Raw genomic sequence first — 18,301 nt, 5'->3', positions numbered from 1 at the left:
GCCAGCGCGGGCCGCCGCAGCCCCTCCGACGGCGCCCGCGACGACGATGAGGATGTCGACCAGCTCTTCGGAGCCTACGGTGCCAGCCCGGGCCCCAGTCCCGGCCCCAGTCCAGCGCGGCCGCCCGCAAAGCCGCCCGAGGAGGAGCCGGACGCCGACGGCTACGAGTCGGACGACTGCAGTAAGTTTGCAGCTCACCGACTTCGCGCCCCCTCCCCTGGCTCGGCTTCTCGCAGGCTCCGTGACCTCACTGGCTACTCGTTCCCCCTGCGGTCCCTCGTCGTCCCTCTACACACACCCCACGCCAGATCGCGGCCCCCTTGCCGGTTCCATGCGCTCTCCGCGCGTCCTGCAGTCCCAATCCCGATACCTCCCCCGACCCGGACTGGAGAGGTGGGAAGTTTAGGGGCGCCCCCTGGGGGTGTGCCATTTCTGGGGTCCAGCTCCCCGGAGCCCACGCCGCGCCCCCTCTCGGCCCGCCGCTGGGAGCTCCGGCGCGGGAGGCGGCTTTTGTTCCCGGGAAGGGCGGAGCTGCGCCCCGGGGAGACACCAGTTGCTGCCGGCCGCGCGGTCGCTCCCTGCCCGGGAATCCGCTCCTGGCCGGCCCCGCGGCGGAGGGTAGGACTGGGGCGGCAGCGGGGAGAGGACCCAAGGCTGGGGCCCGACTGGCCTCCCAGGTGGGCCCGGCGGCCCTCCGAGCGCTGCGGCTTTGCTGGTGCGCGGGCCGCTCGTCCTTTGGAAAAACCTTGGCGGTTCCTCCTCCCGGGTCTGTGGACCCCGCCGCTGCTCTCGCCCAGGCCGCCGACCTGCGCCCACCTGTTACGTCCGCTTTCTCGGTCAGGAATGGCCCCCAGCCCGCGCTTCCTTCTCCTAGGGCTGAGCCCCGAGCCCCGGGGAGTAGGCGAACGCCGGAGTCCCCCCCGGGCCTCGGCCCGCGCGGCGGGCGCTTCTGGCGCTCCTTTCTCGTCTCTGCCCCGCCCGATCCGGGACTGGGGGGGAAACGAAGGCTGAACAGGTCGTTACTCAGTGCGGAATGGGTTTGTGCGGGATGGGGGTGGGGAGATGCGAGCACTGCTTTCAAGGCCCCCAGCCCAGCTGTAGCCCCAGCAGCGTCATTCTCAGGCCTGGAAAACCAGAGTCAAACGTCAGCCCTGCCCAGAATGTGGACCTTTCGGAGCAGGGGTCACTGGCGGGTGTCGCCAAAGCCAACCCAGCCCCATCCCCCCACGCAGCGCAGCGAAAGTGGCTGCATGGGGTTTGGGTGCCCACAAGGGCCGCAGGCCGGGGGTCTGGAGTTCCCCCCAGCATAAGATGTGCCTCTGGAAGCCTAGGGTGGAGGTTATCAGCACTGTTGGGGTGGGGGAAGGGGGAGTCAGGCTTCTCATAGGCCACCTAGGGAGATCTAGGAGGAGTGAGCCAGAGGAGGCCTATCAGCCAAGGTGGGTCAGAGCCCTGTCTTCGTGGGGAAACTGCCGGCTATGCACTTTCTGTGAGCCTGGACCACAGCCCTGTGGCCAGAGGCTGGCATATTGAGGCCCTGCCCCCTGGGCTTGGGGGTAGGGAACAGTCCTCTCCCTCCACTTTCCTGCCAGCTTGAGGAAATCCGGTCGGGAGAGTTTATTGGCCTCAGGTGTGTGCCCTGGATCTTCCTCACCTTCAGTTCCTGGTACCCTGGGAAAAGGGCACCCTCTCACTTGCTGTGCCTCTGGGCAGGTCCTAACTGGGACCTGTCATCCTTTTGAATGCCTTGAATTCAAAGCCACCTCCAGAAGAAGGGGTGGGGAACTCGTTCCCATTTCCAGCATCTTTTCTGCTATGCCAAGGGAGTGAGGGGCAGGGCAGGGTTTCCACCAGAGCTTCAGGCAACACTCTAAGTGCCACCAAGGGCCCTCTGGATGACATACAGCAAAGAGATGAGAAATTCGATTGTTTCTTTTGGCTGTCCCTGAACTCACAGGCAAGGAAGGGTCCAGAAAATCCAAAACTCAGGCCAGCTGCCACATTTCCAGTCTATCAACTCAGAAGTCCTTTACAGAGCGCTGTCCTAGCAGCAGAGAGGGAACAGAGCTGGGGCCCTGGACTCAGGGAGCTCACATGTCCTAGGAGGGGACAGACTCACTTAGGGTCAGCAGTACAAGACAGTCCTAGACACAGCCTTGCCAGCCTGAACTGTGGGCTGGCCACACCCCTATCACCAGGGCACTCTGCTGCAAAGAGCTAAGAAGAAAGGAGTGTGGCTGAGTCAGGGCCCCTCACCTCCTTCAGGAGGCAGCCTGCCCTGGACTTGGATCCATCGGTGGCTGAGCAAATATCCCAGGCACGAGAACACAGAAATCTTGGGTCCTGCCCATAGGGGGACCAGGTTCTGGGGCAGAACTTCTTTTCACCCAGTACCCCAGGCCATACCACCCTCTCAGCTCTGACAACCAGATCCCTAGAATAAGCCTAAATGATTCAAGCCAGATGGTTCATTATGGCTTTAGCAAGGGTTATGCTATTTGCTGCCCTAATTAATGGATTATCTCTCTGCTAACAAAAAGAAATTAGGGCGGTTGGTCTGTTGTCCAAGGCTGTGAGTGAAGTGCTGTTTATTTATTCAACCTTTTCTTCCTTCTCTTTAAAGCTCGTCCTTATTAAGTTACCTCAAGGCACAAGCACAAAATGGACATGTTCTAAACTGATCTAATAGAGGAGTGATGCTGGGAAGAAAACGCAGTCAACATCCGAGTTAGAAGTGACCCCCGCCATATTTCCTCCCCTCCCAGTGGTCCACAGTGCAGCTTGGCTAAGCTGGACTCCATGGCTTGCTTCCCTCTAGGCAGGCCCGGTGGCCCGCCCTCTGCCTGTACCACTCCCCTGCCCACCCACTCTCCACCTGAGGAAAACCATTCTTCAAAGCAGTAATGGCTAGAATGCCTTGGGCTGCAAATAACAGAAAACTCAAAGTGCCTTAAACACTGGGACTGTTGAGGTAGGTGTCACAGGGGTAGATTTATGCAGCGTATCAGCAACATCAGTGATGATGGTTGTCTTTCCACTTGGCCATGCTCTTATCCTCAGTGATGAGGCAAAAATGGTCATTATCACAGAGGACCTTGAATGACACACCAAAGAGATGGAACTGAGTCTAGGAGGCAATGGAGAACCTTTGAACAATTTAAAGCAGGGGGATGAACAAATGTGTAAAAAGGCTGACCTCTCTCACAGTCCAAGGTGGCTGCTGCAGGTCCAGGCATCACATGTAACAATAAGATTCTAACAAGGATAAGGATCAGTTTCCTTTCCCATGTCTCAGTTTAAGAGCAAGGAAACCTCTCCCCGAGTCTCCAGGGGACCTGTCCTTCTGCCTCATTGGCCAGAATTGCATCACATGCCCATGCTTACACCTGCCCTGTAGGATTCAGCCTGAGCTGGGGCAGGACAGATGCCATGGAGACCTGGAGCAAGGATGGAGTGGAGAAATCACTGTTAGGCTTGCCCCAAAGTCCCTCAGCTGGGGCCATTTCCCTGGCCCCACTGGCAGTGATTCACCTTCCTTTGAGCCCAGCAATGTTTTGCCCACACCATATTTTTATGCACTCAACTTTACAAGACCAACTCTGCATTAGGCACTATTCTGGGCACAGAGATTCAAGAATGCCCGAGACACAATCTCTGACAATAAGGAGTTCACAGAAATCAAAATGTACAAATAGCCCAACAGTGAAGACAGGGAGGCAGGAACCCAGTGGAAGCACTGGTTTGCACAGAGTTTACCCACAGAGAGGGGGAGGGAGGAAGCAGACTGGTACAATGGAAGTAGGAAGGGAGGTGCTCCTGGCAGAGGGTCTACCGTGAGCACAGGTAGAGAGGTGTAGGAAACACAGCTCAGCAGAGGCACAATAAGGTCAAGTGGCTAAAGCAAGGGAAAAGACCAATGACGAGGCCAAAGTGGTCATATCACAAGGGGTCTTGAATGCCACACCAAGAAGGTCGAACCGAGTCCAGGAGGCAGCAGAGAACCTTTGGACAATTTAAAGCAGGGGGATGAATAGATTTATAAAAATCCGAACCCTCTGCCTCTGAGCTCCTGGGAAGCAGGGATATATGGCTCGTTCCTCTCGGTACCCCCTGCAGTGCCCAGCTCAGTGCCTCAGTGTCCCTAACTACAAAATGCTTTCAACTCAGGCTTGATCATTTTCTGTGGTTCCTGCCATAGTTATTAAAAACTATTCGAGAGGCTGACATTTTTCTTCAAAAAACAAACAAACAAACAAACAAAAACCCAGGGCTGATTTCCAATTCCCAAGGGTGTATGGGTGAGGAAAGTCCAAGTGCAAACCAAGGTCAAAATGATGCCGTCAGTCTCCATTAGCAGAGCAGAGGGATGTTCAGCCTTAGAGGAACCGACAGGGGCTTGAGCTTGATTTTCTCTGAATTAGCCCCATTAAAGCTCTATAATTATCAACAAGCAGTGACAACTCTCAGAGGCCCATTAGTGACCAACCCTCATTATTTTTCCAAGGATATAAATTTTAGGCAGGACATGTGATTTGAGTGGCTCAAGGGCAGGACCCTGCAGCTTACACAGACAAGCACTTTCACCGACCTAAAGGCCCTCCTCACCCGCACCTCGATCCCAGGGTGCGTTTCCAACTCAGAGGCCCTTCTAGGGCACAGCCGAGCCCTTCCAAGTCCCCAAGAGCAACTCTACTTTTCTCTTTTTTCTCCATGGCATCCTCCTGAGATTTCAGCTAAACTAAATAGCAGACAGAAAACATTGGAAGCCACTAGGCTTTAAGGCGGGAACTATCAGGATAGCAATGAAGAGGTCTGGATTCTGTGACCAGCTCTGCTATGCCACCCTGATCGGGTCACTTCCCCTCTCAGAGCTTCATTTCTCTGAATGGGAAATGAAGACTTTGGACTATAAGCTCCCTTAGAGAGCTCCACCACTGGGAGGTCTCTAAAAATGGTAACTGGGCTTCTATTTATAAACTATTGCTTCTTAAAAAACTCTTATTGGAGTTCAAAGAATTCATGAGTCTCATCCTGGGGCAGCACTAGGCGTGCTATTTCTTCCTGGGAAATGATAAAAGGTGTCGGTTCCGCTGAGCAGCATGGGGCTCTCCTTAAACAAGGACGCCTGTAGAGCCAGTGGAAGGGGCTCCTCTCTCCTCCTGGAGCTGTTTCCCAGTGGAGAGCAGGTGGCCCCTCCATCTCACTAGCTTATCTTTCTCAGGGACTGGGAAACAGGCAGAGATCGTGGAGTGTGCATTTTGACATGTGTGCATTACACCAAAGAGCAGCTGGAGAAGGAGTTGGTTTGAACGGACCAGCCAAGTGGACTGAACATCTGCTCTTTGCTGGTGTCCCAGGCGTGGCAGCGGCTTGGTCTCTGCCCTTGGTAGGCTAATGTCTGGGAGGAAAAAGGCCTGAACTGAGCAGCAGACTGATTGACTGTCATATAAAGAAAGTGAAAAGCTTTGGAGAATATTATTACAAAAGCATGGACCTGAAGAATGTCGGGCCCACTGCTGCGTTAGTTGTTAGAGACGTGGTAATGTATACCTCACTTACAGCACCCTCACCTGCCCACCTGCATAGATGGGAGCTAGGATGCAGGCAGCAAAAGGCCAGATATAGTTAGCATAAAGGCACACAGTCTACTCAGGAAAAAGTTTTTTACCCTCCACTCAGGGCCTATTGACTCTTAGTTTGGGCACAATTCTAAAACGTGGTTTCATAGAAGAAACAAGTAACTATTGAATAGGAGGGAGAGATATTTGGGCTACCAGATGCAAATGCTCTAACAGGAGTTTGAAACCGATGGCAACACAGGAGGCAGAAAAATGAGAAAAACCTCAAAGAGAGTGGCCACCTGGGGTCACTCGGTAGAGGAATCATCTCACACCCCTTTCCGTGTCTGGGCAAAGAACAGTAATCATCATAGCAACAGCTCGGGTTATGCAGAAAAGTGTAAGTGACCAGTTGTATATTCCACTCACAAAGCCTGGGCGGGGGGTGATCCAGTTTGAAACAAGTTCATTCCAGAAGGCGTCTCAGAGGGGCAAGTACAGTTATCTAGAAAAGTCACCTAAACGGATGTGCTCCTTCTATAATTATCTACTGAGTACTTTCCATAGCCCATGTGCTGTGTTAAAGCACAATGCTGTGAGGTGGACACTATTGCATCTCCATCTTGCAGATGAGGAAACTGAAGAGAAGCTGCCTAAGGTCATGCAGCAAGGAAATGCAGATCCAGGATTTGAACCAGGGGTCAGATGTCAGAGGGCAGGTTTTGCTTCTCGCATGTGTCACCAGTCAAGGACAGAGATGCTGAGCTGTGTGTCTTACCCTATGTTAGATACTAGGGAGCAAAACTTGCATGACTCACCATTAGCGCCTCAAAATAAAGGGCAGCCCCACATGCACGGTCCTTAATTTGCCCATTTCTCTTCAAACCCAAAACTTTGCTAGGCCTGGGCCCCTGTGTGAGCCCAAGGATCTGTGAGTCATGTGGTCCCCGTGGCATCTACTGAGCTCTACCATTATTAAAGTGCAAAAGCATCTGTGATTCAGATGTCAATGGATGGGTGTGGCCGGACTTGGCCAGGGGGCCGTGGTTTGATCTAGACCTATGTTGGGTGCCCCTGGCCTAAGGAAAAGAGCCCTGCCCTCCCCCAGCATCACTGCAGCCACTCAGTCTCCCACCCTCTGGTTGGCTTGTGGTTGGAATGCCCCTTCCCCAGCCCTGCTGGACACTGGCCAACACCTACTCATCCTTTGTAGCTAAAGGCTTCCTCCTCCAGGAAGCCTTCTCTGATGGCCCCAGTTCACATCAAGGCCAGTTATTCCCCATTGCTCCTGGCCCACTAAACTGTTGTGGCAAATTCTTTTCATCTGTTCTTCCCATTAAGCTGTGCTTTCCTTGGGGCAAGAACCCTGCCTCATTATCTTCATCCCTAGAGTCTGGCATATTGTAAATGTTTGGTAAGGAATCAATGACTGAGATGCCAGTTAACCAGCCCAGCAGCCTGCAAGCAGGATCTGGGCTTCTAAAGACATCCTGTGAACGTGCGCCTTGCTGTCCAGAGACTTGTCCCTGAGGTCTGCCTGCACCATAACTCCCGCCTTCATGCCAGGAGCCACGTCAACATGATAGGACACAGCTGCCATGTGTGATTGCCCCCGAAAGTGGCAGCTGCACCCAATTATTGCTGCACTCTCTGCCCAGCCCTTGGGAATCGCCTGCTGCCTTTAAGAGGCTTGGGGTAGCACCATGAGGACCCAGCTGGCTCCTTGAAGCCTCCCAGGCCCCCAAGGGACCAGAGAGACCAGGTAGCTGCACCCTGAGTATTGCTGGGAAGTGGGAGAGTGGATCAGCTAATCAGCCCATCAGCCCAACCAGGACCTGCAGCCTTGCAAAGCCTTGTCTCCGCTGCCTTCTCATACAATCTTTGTGACATTTAACGGTTGAGGGAAACTAAGGCTGGAGCCCAGACTGGCAGTTGCACAAAGAGGGTAGAACAGGAACTCTTTTAGCTGAGTGCCCAGTACACATGAGCACCACACTGGACCAGCTACGGGCCAGGCACCACAGCTCAGGGGTTAGGGGCCTGGGGCTGTGGGGCCGACCACCTGGGTTTGATTCTTGGGCCTCCGCTCACAGTGACTGGGGGTGACTGACCTGGCCTCTCTGAGCCTCAGCTCTTCATCTGGAAAGTGGGAAGGATACTGCTCACTTCCCAGGGTTGGCAGGACTGGGAGGCTGGATGGAGAGATTGGTATGTAGTAGGTGTCCAGTTGGTGGCAGTCACCATAGGCACTGGTACCTCATCTGACCTCACAGGGGTGGGTGACACTTTTCCACCATGCAGCTGATGCATGACCTGAGCAGTCCTTTGTCCGCAGCCGCCCTGGGCACGCTGGACTTCAGCCTCCTCTACGACCAGGAGAACAATGCCCTCCACTGCACCATCAGCAAGGCCAAGGTAGGCCCCTTGGGTTCCCACTGTTCTCAGGCCCAGGCTGTATGTGCTCCCTGGAGGAGGGGCTGAGGTCATAAGGCTAGACCTCCCCATCTGTTTTTCATCCAGGCTTGGTGGTATCTGTGCTGTGAGTGCAGGGCGGGGAGGGGACTCTTACCTCAATTCCTACCTCAGTCATCTTTGCTGCCCTAAAAAGTCTCAGAGACAGGCATTTGGGAAAGAAGCAGAACAAAGGAAGAGGAGGAAAATGAGAGGATGAAGGCCTGCATGGGACTTTCAGGGGACAGATCCCACCAGAGCTGGGGAGGGGCTGTTGACAGAGGGAAGGGTGAGCAGGCAGCACTGTCCCACTCTGGATGCTGAGGCTACTCCAAGCAGGGGATTAATCTTTTAGAACCAGGGTCTGCATCCTGCTCTCTGGGTTGGGGCTTAGGGTGGCCCTGCCCCTCTGGCTGGCATGTGTCAGCTCTGTATTCTCAGCCAAGTTATTCCCTTCGTCCCCTCACATATCACTCCTTCTGGGATGAAGGTGCCAAAGTTGATGTTCTCTCGGAAGGTAAGGGCTGCAGTGCAGCCTAGTAGAACCTCCCAGTAGAGTCGTGGAAGGGCCTGGGCCCAGCTCAGAGCCAGGAGCTTCCAGCACAGCTCCCTGGGCCCAGACCCCGCTCTAGCCCGCAACCTGTGAGCTTCTCTGCCCCTCCCTCCCACCTTGCCCGTGACTCTTCCCACCCAGAGGGCCGGGCTGCCTGCTACTGCCACAGCTGTGTCCCACCCTACTTGTGCCACCACACCTGGACTGCCATAGCAGGGGTGAGTAGTGTCACATTGGGCCCCTAGAGGCCCGCACGCTCCATCCTGGCCCCTGCCTTGTCCTCTGGGAGTTGCTCGGGTGGTGATGCAGGGCATGCCCAGCCTGACCTGGTAAGGGCTCCAGACCTGTCTTTAGGTACAGAGCTGAAAATCTGGTGACCCCCAACTATGCCAAGGTGAGGGCAGGCTGCAAAACCCAAACAGATCCCTTCCCCTCTCCCTCCACCAAGCTTTATACAGGTTGTCCAGGTTTGGGGACTGGGAAAGGGCACTGGCTGCCAGGCCACTCTGGCCAGAGCCATCCTTTCTCCTCCCCATCCCAGACACTGTGCCCTCCTGTGCTGTGTGCCTTACTTTTCCTACCTGGGCCCCAGAGGGGCTGTGCGGGTGACCTGGGGTGTGTACGTGTGTGTGCGTGCACAGGTCTCTGTGGATACCTGTATATGCACATGTATGTGTGTGTTCCGTGGGGGGTGTCGCTCAAGGCATCGGAGGTGGGGGATGGTATGGCCATGAGCCATGGCAGCTCCCCAGCTCTCTAGGTCATTCTCTGCCTAGATCCAGTTCTGCAGGGATGAGGGTAGCACAGGCATGGAAGGAGTTAGGGCTCTGGGCTAGAGTGTGGGGAGGAGCCCCAAGGGTTGAGGAGGCTGAGGCAGGGCTGATAGGCAAAGCCCCTCAGGAGACTCTAGGAGGAAGCCAGCTGGACCCTAGCTTGGCCACTCTCCTCTTGGGTAAGCAGAGAAACCTCAATTTCTTCATCTGTAAAATAGGGTTAATCATCCCCACCTGTATGATGGTTGTGAGTATTATGTGATTAAGGGCTCAGTACCTAACACTGTCCTGGAGGACAGTGCCAGGTGGCAAGTGTCCACCTCACCCACATTCACATGGACATGCGGGAACTCAACTGGCAGACTGCCAGTCCTCGGCAGGTGAGAGGCCAGGATGAGGGACTTGTGTTCGGAAGGGCCACCTCATTGCTGTGGCACACACAAGGCCTCCAAGCCAAGCCTCATCCCAGAGCCAGCCCCACGGAGCGGGGCAGAGCTCAGATACCCCACCTCGGCCCCCACCCAGTCCTCTGGCATCTTCCTGGGGGACTGGCATGTCAGGGATGGGGAGCAAACACCCCGCCATCCAGGCCCTTCATCAGCATTACATCCTCAACTCCCACTCCAACCCTGCCAAGCAGGGACTATTAACTCTTTTTTTATAGATCATAAAGCTGAGGCTCAAGAGGCAAAGGAACCCACTCCCATACCTAACTAATGAATGCAGAAGCTGACGTCTGAACCCAGGCCAGCCTGGCTCTGAAACCTGTGTGCCCCTTCCCATAAGTAGAGCAGAGAGAGGTTTGAAGCCCCTACTTGGGCACTCCTTTAAATCAAGGTGGGGGTGGGGCAGGAGAAGAGTCTCAGCTCCCCTTGGAGTGGGGCCTGGTTATGAGCAGCCAACCTGCAGTTCATCTCCGGATGATGTCATGAGGTTGCCAGCTCTGCCCACACACGCCACAGCTGCCTCCCTACATCCCTGTAGAAAAAAATAGAATTTTCAGAAACAAGACTAGGTATGAGGTCAGCTAGACCCTGTCCGTTCATGGTTCCACTGGTTTCCCGGCTGTGCACACTTGACTGATTGTTCAGAGTGAGTGAGGGCTGCCATCTTGTGGAAGGACCCTCTGTGGCCAGCCAGCTATGTGGCCTCAGGCGGGGAGCCATGGCAAATCCAGAGAGAAAATGAGCCTGGTTTCCAGGACATAGAACATTTTCCCACAGACACAAAGGGAAGCGTGTGGGTGAGTAGACAGAGGGTCATGTGGATTTAGGGTCAGTGAGAGAAGTCTCATGTTTGGAGAGTAGGGGAGGGGAATCAGGAAGAAGGAAGTGCCTAACTAACCAAAGCAGGATAATGAGGGCCCCACTCAGAGAAAGGTGAGTCACCTGTCCTCCATGACAAGGAGAATAGAAAGGGAAAGGCTGCTCTGATAAAGATGCCCCACACCTGCCCTGGGCCAGGACATTTGGAGGGGAGATTACACAAGCACTGAACCGTCCTCACTTCCCCACTCTGAGTGTGGGGCCAGGGGGCTTCTGTGAAGAGGGTCATGAATGGACCCAGCCAGGCAGCCCTGGGGACAAGGGATGCCTCCTGCCCCAGGTGCCTGGAGGCCTTGGCTGCTCTTTGTCCCCAAACCTCAGTTCACACCTTTTGCTGTTCTCTGCTCAGGGCCTGAAGCCAATGGACCACAATGGGCTGGCGGACCCCTACGTCAAGCTGCACCTGCTGCCCGGAGCCAGTAAGGTGAGGGGGTCTGCCCTAGGCCTGCCTACCAGCTCTGTCCACTGCAGCAGAGGCCCAGACTGGGCTTGGGGCACCCAGGGTGGCCCATAGCTCCCATACCCCCTCAAAGCCCAAGCAAGATGGGGACTCCAGCCATTCACCTTCACCCAGAGCACCCAGTCAGCCCACACCCTCCAGGCCTCCCAGGAACCTCAAGTCAGCACCACCTACCTGCTGAGTTGGGGAAACCTTCCAGAGCATTCCCAGGACAGCATTTTATGAGAAGCAGTCTTAGCTGGAGATTAATAGTATGTGTAAAAAAAGGGTTCTGTAGTCAAATAACATCGGAAAACATTGTTAAACAGGTTTCTTTTCTGCAGGACTTACCAGAGCCTTTAATGTGTTGATGGGCTGCTCTGTAGTGTTCCGCAAGGAGGATGGAGTGGGCACAGAACCTTTGTTTTTTGAGCACAGAACCTTTGTTCCCATTCTAGATGACCCAACAGTCAGCCCAAGCACACGGTACATCTAGGAAAGCGGAGAAAAATTTTTTTAGCAGAACTTTGCTATGAAACAAAAGCATCAAGGTCGCCCTCAGCACTGAAAGATCAAAACTTGGTTAGACTTCTCTATATAAGTTTAACGGTTCATTTTTAATTTCACGAGAGGGAAGGTCACATCATCTTTCAGAATTGGGTCTTGCTCTACGTCTCGGGCAGGGGGGTGCGTTGTGCAGACCCCATGCCAGGGGGGACTCGACTAGAGACCAGCAGCTTTGCTTCCAGGTGGAGACCAGGGGTAAAGCAGAGGGACATGAGACACAGGACACAGGAGCATGAGCAGCAGAGTCCAGTGGCTGGTGTCCTTGTCCTGGCCTCTTTCTCCAGAGCCAAGAGTTGGAGAATTCCTTCCTGGCCCTCAAGTAGCCTGAGAGAGAGGAAAAATCAGGAATGGGTGTGCCCCGCTAGGAGGAGGGCCTCCCTGGCCACTGTTAGGACTCTTCCGGGCCAACTAGGCAGTCCTGCCCCTGGCTGTGAAGCCACAGGTGGCTGGGGCCTGAGTTGACTCTGAGGCCTAAACCCTCTAGACCAGTGTACAGGGCTGAGGCTCACCACCTTCCAGGAGAGCCACCCAGAAGGCAGCAGACCCGGGGTAGTGAGTGCCCCACTCCAGGCCTCCACCTCCTCGTGCTGCAGCTGGGACTCTCAGGGCTATGAGGGCTGAAGGCCCTGTAACCAGGGGACTCACTGTGGCCAACCTGGGGGCTCACTGACTCTAGTCCTTAGACTCCTGGGACCTAGAATGGGCGAGACCTGGAGGCTGAGTTGTGGGGACCCCCATAGGATTTCCTGCATAGAGCAGTGTTTTACAAAGAAAAGTCTCCTGGTGAAGAAGGTTCCTGAAAGCAATGCCGAAAAAGAGGTATTATTATGCCCTTCTTACAGTGGGGGGCCTGACACAGAGGATAAAAAACCCGCTGAGCTCCACAGAGCTTATATAAGTGGTGGAGCTGGGATTTGAACCCAGGCCTATCTGACCTCAGCCTGGGCCAGGTGTGGCAGACGTCTCAGGGACTCAGACACAGGGCTCAGAGTCTGAAGGGGGCCAGACAGGTAAGGCGTGTAAGAAGCAAGTTCAGTGGAAGCACAGAGGGAGGAGTGGAGGCAACATGGCAGCTTGGGCAGGCTACCCCACAGGAGAAGTGGCATTCTAGGCAGAGGGGACAGCCTGTGCAAGGGCAAGGAGGTGTGCGGGAGAGAATTCAGTCCCACAGCTAGGCTTCCCAGCAGCCCAGCCCCCTGGAGAACCCCCTCCACCCCCCGCCACGCACACCAAGGGCCTGGAATCGGGGCTCCTCCTGTTTTAGTTTCCTAGGACTGCAGGAGCAAATTTTACCACCCACTTAGTGGCTTACGACAACATAAATTTCTTCTAGTTCTGCAGGTTAGAGGTCCAACATAGGTTGCACTGGGCTAAAATCAAGTGTCACAGGGCTGCGGTCCCTTCTGCAGGCTCTAGGGGAGAAGCCATGTCCCATCCCTTTCCAGTTTCTAGAAGCCACTGCTTCCTCCGTCTTCAAAGCCAACAACATTGCCTCTCTTGACCATCTTCCCTCATCACATCTCCCTCTGACTCTCCTCTCCTGCCTATTTCTACCACTTTTAAGGACCCTGCAATTACACAGGGCCCACCCAGGTCCTCTAGATAATCTCCCTGTTTTAAAGTCAGTTGATAACAATCATAATTCCCCTTTGCCACGTGCGAGAACATAGTCACAGGTTGAGGGAGCTGAGGGTGTGGGCATCTTTGGGGGCCATTAGTCTGCCTACCGCTCACAGGATTGTTTGTTGCTCTCTGCAGGCAAATAAGCTCAGAACAAAAACTCTCCGAAACACTCTGAACCCCACATGGAATGAGACCCTCACTTACTATGGGATCACAGATGAAGACATGATCCGAAAAACCCTGCGGTGGGTGAGGGCTCTGGGCCGCAGCCTCCTCCCCTACCGACTCCCACCCCAGCCTTATCCACAGGGGCCGGCCCTGCCTACCCACTCCCTACCCACTGCTTGCAAATCCCCACTGACTTGGGAGCACCCAGTGTGTCTGAAGAGCTGGCCATGCCCTTGCCCTCCAGGATCTCCGTGTGTGATGAGGACAAATTTCGCCACAACGAATTCATCGGGGAGACGCGAGTGCCCCTGAAGAAGCTGAAACCCAACCACACCAAGACATTCAGCATCTGCCTGGAGAAGCAGCTGCCAGTGAGTGGCCCACAGGGTTCTGCAGGCCGTCTTGGGCCCTCCCTGCCATGCGCTCAGGGCCAGCAGCATTTATTAATCACCTACTATATGCCTGGTACAGTTGCAGGTGCTGGGAGACAGACAAAAATCCCTGCCCACATGGAGCTTGAGCAGGAGATAGACCCAAAACAGGATAAGCCACCCAAACAGATCATGTGTTAGACGGTGATCAAGGCCAAGAAAGAAAGCATGAGAGGGGTTGATGGAAGCTCAGTGAAGGACTCACTAGGCACGCAGGAGTATTTCAGGCAGAGGGAACAGCGGGTGCAGAACCCTGTGTAAAAAGTGCCCAGCCTGTTGGCGGCACAGGCAAGAGGCCCACTGAGCAAACTTGGGGAAAGAGGAGAAGGGGTGAGAGCAGAGGTCGGGGGATGGAGAAGTGGGAAGGACTCAGTTCTTTACCCTGAGTGAGATGAGCTATGGGAGGGTGCTAGGCAGGGCTAGGGCATTTGATTACATTTTAACAGGCTCTCTGGGCTCAGAATGGGAAAGAGAGGAGGGTGAGGGTGGGGAGAGCAGTGAGGAGGAAATGAGCATGACTCAGGCCTGGGCAGGGGCAGCAGCAAAGCAGAAGTGCTGGGTCCTGGATGAGTGTGCTGGCAGATCCATTTCCCCAGGCATGGGGGCCCAAGTGCCTGCAAGGGTAAAGGTCATTAACCGTGACATGGAGGACCTTGAGAGGAGCAGCTGGGGACCCAGTAGCTCAACTGGAACATGTTAGGCATGAAGTGCCTGTGAGATACCCAGCAGAGACAGAAAATAATTCTTTCCTAGAAATTGCAATTATTTGAAAATGATGTCGAAACTGATTTTTCCCCCTGGCTGTCTGCGCAGCTGAGCCCTCCCAGTCTCGGTCCACTTGTCTCTCATCTCTCTCTCCCCTGTTGGAGGCCTTGCCTTCACCTAGTTCAGAAAGTCTTGGAGCATTTGGCCAGGAGACCCTGGGTCTCAAGAAACCTTGACCCTCTGGCAGCCCAGTGTTCAGAGTGCAGTCCCCTTCCTGGGACATTTTTCCCCCAGAGGCTTGGGTAAGGGGACAGCTCAAGAAGACAGAACCCAGTGGCTGTACCCCATGTGCGCATCTCCTGGTGGGGTCTGGGCCCTGGGACAAATGCTCAGAGCAGCCTGGCCTGGGTCAAGCCCTGGGAACAAGTCAGCCTAAGGCCGGAGCTCCCTGCCAGAATCCCAGCTCTGTCTTCTTGCATAACTTGATCAAATTTTATTCTCTTGTCATGTTCTCTCCCACTCATAGACATTTGTGTGATGGATATGACCTTTTTTAGTTTATTATTAGTCACTAACCACAGGTAACCCAGTTTTTCCAAATGATCTATGTCATTTATAGGCAACATCAACTCCTACTATAGTTGTATTCCTGGGTTTTGATCCCTGGCATGAACAAGCAACTGTGCGGAGGTGTGAGCGTGCATGTGTATGTGTGTGAATTGTGTGTGAGAGCATTGTGTATGTGTGTAAACATGTATCTGCGTGTGAACGAGTATGCCTGTGTGGGCTCATTTGAGTGTGCGGAATGCGTGTGTGAGCGTGTTTGTGCATGCGGATGGGTGAGTGGGTGTGCTGTGCATGATCGGAGTGTTTCTGAGTTTTGCCTGGATTTGCGAGGAGCTCATTGATCTGGTTTCGGGGATAGAGGTTAAGCACAAGAGTGTAGTTTGGAATTGACTACTCTGGCAGTAAAGATACATTTTGATGGTACATGTTAGATTTACATAGTCTGAGAACTTATTTGTTCTCAGTAAATACTGAACAATGCCCAGCTTCACGCTCTTCATGTGAAACAACTTGGAGTACAATATACCCCCTAAAAAAACAGCTAAAAATATCCCTGCTCATTTGTATTGTTTAATTTCCGCACATGACACAAACTAGCACAAGAGCCATGGTTTAGTGAAGCCCTAGGCCAGAGTGGCAGACAGTTAACTCTCACATACCTAGTCTGCTATGTTGGTGGTGGCTGCCTGAGCTCTGTGTTGAGAGATGCTGAGGCTGCATTTCAGCTCTGGACGAATGCTGTGATCGAGTAGCCATGTCTGTTCTGGGTGTGGGAGTTGGGGAAGGTGGTCCTTCCCTCACTTTACAGGAGCTGCATCTCCAGGTAGGTGTAGGTGTGGGCCCTGCCTCCACAAGGCCATGTGGGGCATCACTTCAGCAATAGGGCAGTCATGCGCGAAGGGACATGGCTGAGCCTTCCTGTGAGAGAAGCCTGGCTGAGAGGCCTAAGAAGGGGCCCTTGGGGATCATGGGCTCCAGCTGGATGTGTCTGGGTGGACAGAGGGTAAAGGAGAGGGGTCCTCGTGAGCAGCAGCCAGAATGTGGAAATGGGTGATCTGAAGAGGGTGAGGAATGGAGAAGCGTCAGGTAGGTGGGGTGGGGAGGCCAGACGTGAGGCCTAGAGGAGAGGTCTGTTTCCCAGAGGGGGGCATGAGAGGAGCCTAGGTGGCCCCCATCTGCCTTCCAGCTTCCCCTGAGGTTGGGAATGTGTCAAAGCTCTGTCTCGCGTGTTCTCCCCAAGGAGGCTGCCCCTTGGACCCTGAGAGGCTCCAGGAAAATCTTCAGGGGAGCTGGAGCCAGGGTGACCCCTCGTCATCCACAGGCTCCACTTGTCCTGGGCCCATCAACAGCCTCGATGGCCCATGGCTGAGGGTGAGGATGGGAACAGGTGAGGACGGCCCAGTAACTTCCCTCCCCACAGGTGGACAAGACAGAAGATAAGTCCCTGGAGGAGCGGGGCCGCATCCTCATCTCCCTCAAGTACAGCTCGCAGAAGCAGGGCCTGCTGGTCGGCATCGTGCGCTGTGCACACCTGGCTGCCATGGACGCCAATGGCTACTCGGACCCCTACGTGAAAACGTGAGTGAGCGGCCAGGTCGGCCACCTCCTTCCCTGCTCACCTCAGGAGAAGGGAGTTCCATGGGACGAGATCAGTCGTTAGTGAAGTGAGCACTGAGGGAGGCCTGTGTCCACAGACCGCATTCTCTTCTGTGCTCCTTTGGCGACTCTGTGGGTTAAGTCTAGCCAGCCCCATTTCACAAGTGAGGAAACTGAGGCCCATAGAAGCTCAGTGGCTTCTCAGGTCTCACAGATAGAGAGCAGTTATGCCCCAATGCCCCATTTAGGCCTCCTCGCAAGCACAGGGCCCAGGACGGGCTATGAGCAAGTTGCAGGAGGGGGCAGGAGGGGAAAGGCCTGTGCCAAGAGCCTGGGAAATCCAGTGAAAGAGCTCTGCCAGGACTTAGTCCTGCCCACATGTGCCCACCCCTGTGCTGGTGTCATAGGTGCAGATAAGGGTCCACCCAGCCCTGCCAGCAGGGGCTCATGGCGGCACTGGGGAGAGACAGTAACTCAGGGGCCATGCAAGATGGCCGGGGCCCCAAGTCATAAACCTGTCCCAGGATAGGCTGTGATCCTAGCTCTGAGGGGCAGGATCCCTGGTAGCCTTTTGGATAGAGATAAAGCAGATGTCACAGTGACCACCATCGGTACTTCGGGCCCTCCACAAACAAAAGATGGATATTAGCCTGCATTCACAGTGAGACTCTCTTGAAGGATGGGGCTTGGAGAGGATTTGGCTCAGCAGAAAGGAGGTGTGCCTCTTTAGTCAGAGGGACAGAGGAGTTGAGATACAGAAGCACGAATGGGCCTGGCCTGAGGGACAGTGAGGAGACCTGGGTGACAGAGGCCACGAGGACATCTTGACACCACAGGGAAGCCAGTGCTGCCCCATGGCACAATTCTAGGGCCACCATTTCTACTGGCCACTGTCATATTTCTGTTACTTTTAGAATCAGATGACAAAAATGGTGCAGATACTTTGGAAAAGGGCCTGGCAGTTACTCAAACGGCTAAACATGGAGTTACCACATGACCCAGCAATTCCACTCCTAGGTGTTTACCCAAACTGAAAACATGTCCACACAAAAACTTATACATGAATGTTCATAGAAGCAATATTCACAATAGGCAAAAGGTGGAAACAACCTAAGTGTCCATCAAACAATGAATGGATAGACAAAATGTGGGCTATCCGTGCAATGGAATATTATTCAGCCATAGAAAGGGGCGAAATACTGATTCATGCTACAACATGTAGGAACCTTGAAAATATTATGCTAAGTGAAAGAAGCCACACCTTGTTAGATTCCATGAATTATATGAACTGTCCAGAATAGGCAAATTCATAGAGACAGAAAGCATAGTAGTAGTTGCCAGGGGCTGAGGGAGCTTACGGGGAAATGGGGAGTGACTGCTGATGAGTATTGGATCCTTTTCAGGGGTGAAACAAATGTTATAAATGGATTGTGGTGGCGGTTGTATAACTCTGTGAATACACTAAAAACTATTCATCTGTGTACTTTAAAAGGGTCTGTTGTACAGCATGGGAAGCATATCTCAGTATAGCTGTTATTTTTTTTT

The 18,301-nt window shown here is 54.0% G+C and overlaps 1 protein-coding gene across 1 annotated transcript in view; it reads left to right on the top strand.

The window, feature by feature from the left end:
• The first annotated feature begins 6 nt into the window (after positions 1-6).
• DOC2B (double C2 domain beta) overlaps positions 7-18,301 on the top strand; it is a 32,562-nt gene continuing 14,267 nt past the window's right edge. The window contains exons 1-6 of the mRNA XM_023530527.1: positions 7-181; positions 7,894-7,973; positions 11,010-11,084; positions 13,425-13,534; positions 13,702-13,828; positions 16,581-16,738. Of these exons, the coding sequence (XP_023386295.1) occupies positions 11,022-11,084; positions 13,425-13,534; positions 13,702-13,828; positions 16,581-16,738 (458 nt within the window). The 5' untranslated portion in view covers positions 7-181; positions 7,894-7,973; positions 11,010-11,021. The remainder of the gene's footprint in view (positions 182-7,893; positions 7,974-11,009; positions 11,085-13,424; positions 13,535-13,701; positions 13,829-16,580; positions 16,739-18,301) is intronic.

The sequence above is a fragment of the Pteropus vampyrus genome, unplaced genomic scaffold (assembly GCF_000151845.1).
Source record: "Pteropus vampyrus isolate Shadow unplaced genomic scaffold, Pvam_2.0 Scaffold50, whole genome shotgun sequence".
NCBI lineage: Eukaryota > Metazoa > Chordata > Mammalia > Chiroptera > Pteropodidae > Pteropus > Pteropus vampyrus.
Note: the sequence above shows the minus strand (reverse complement) of the source record. Positions and strands in the feature narration are given on the sequence as shown.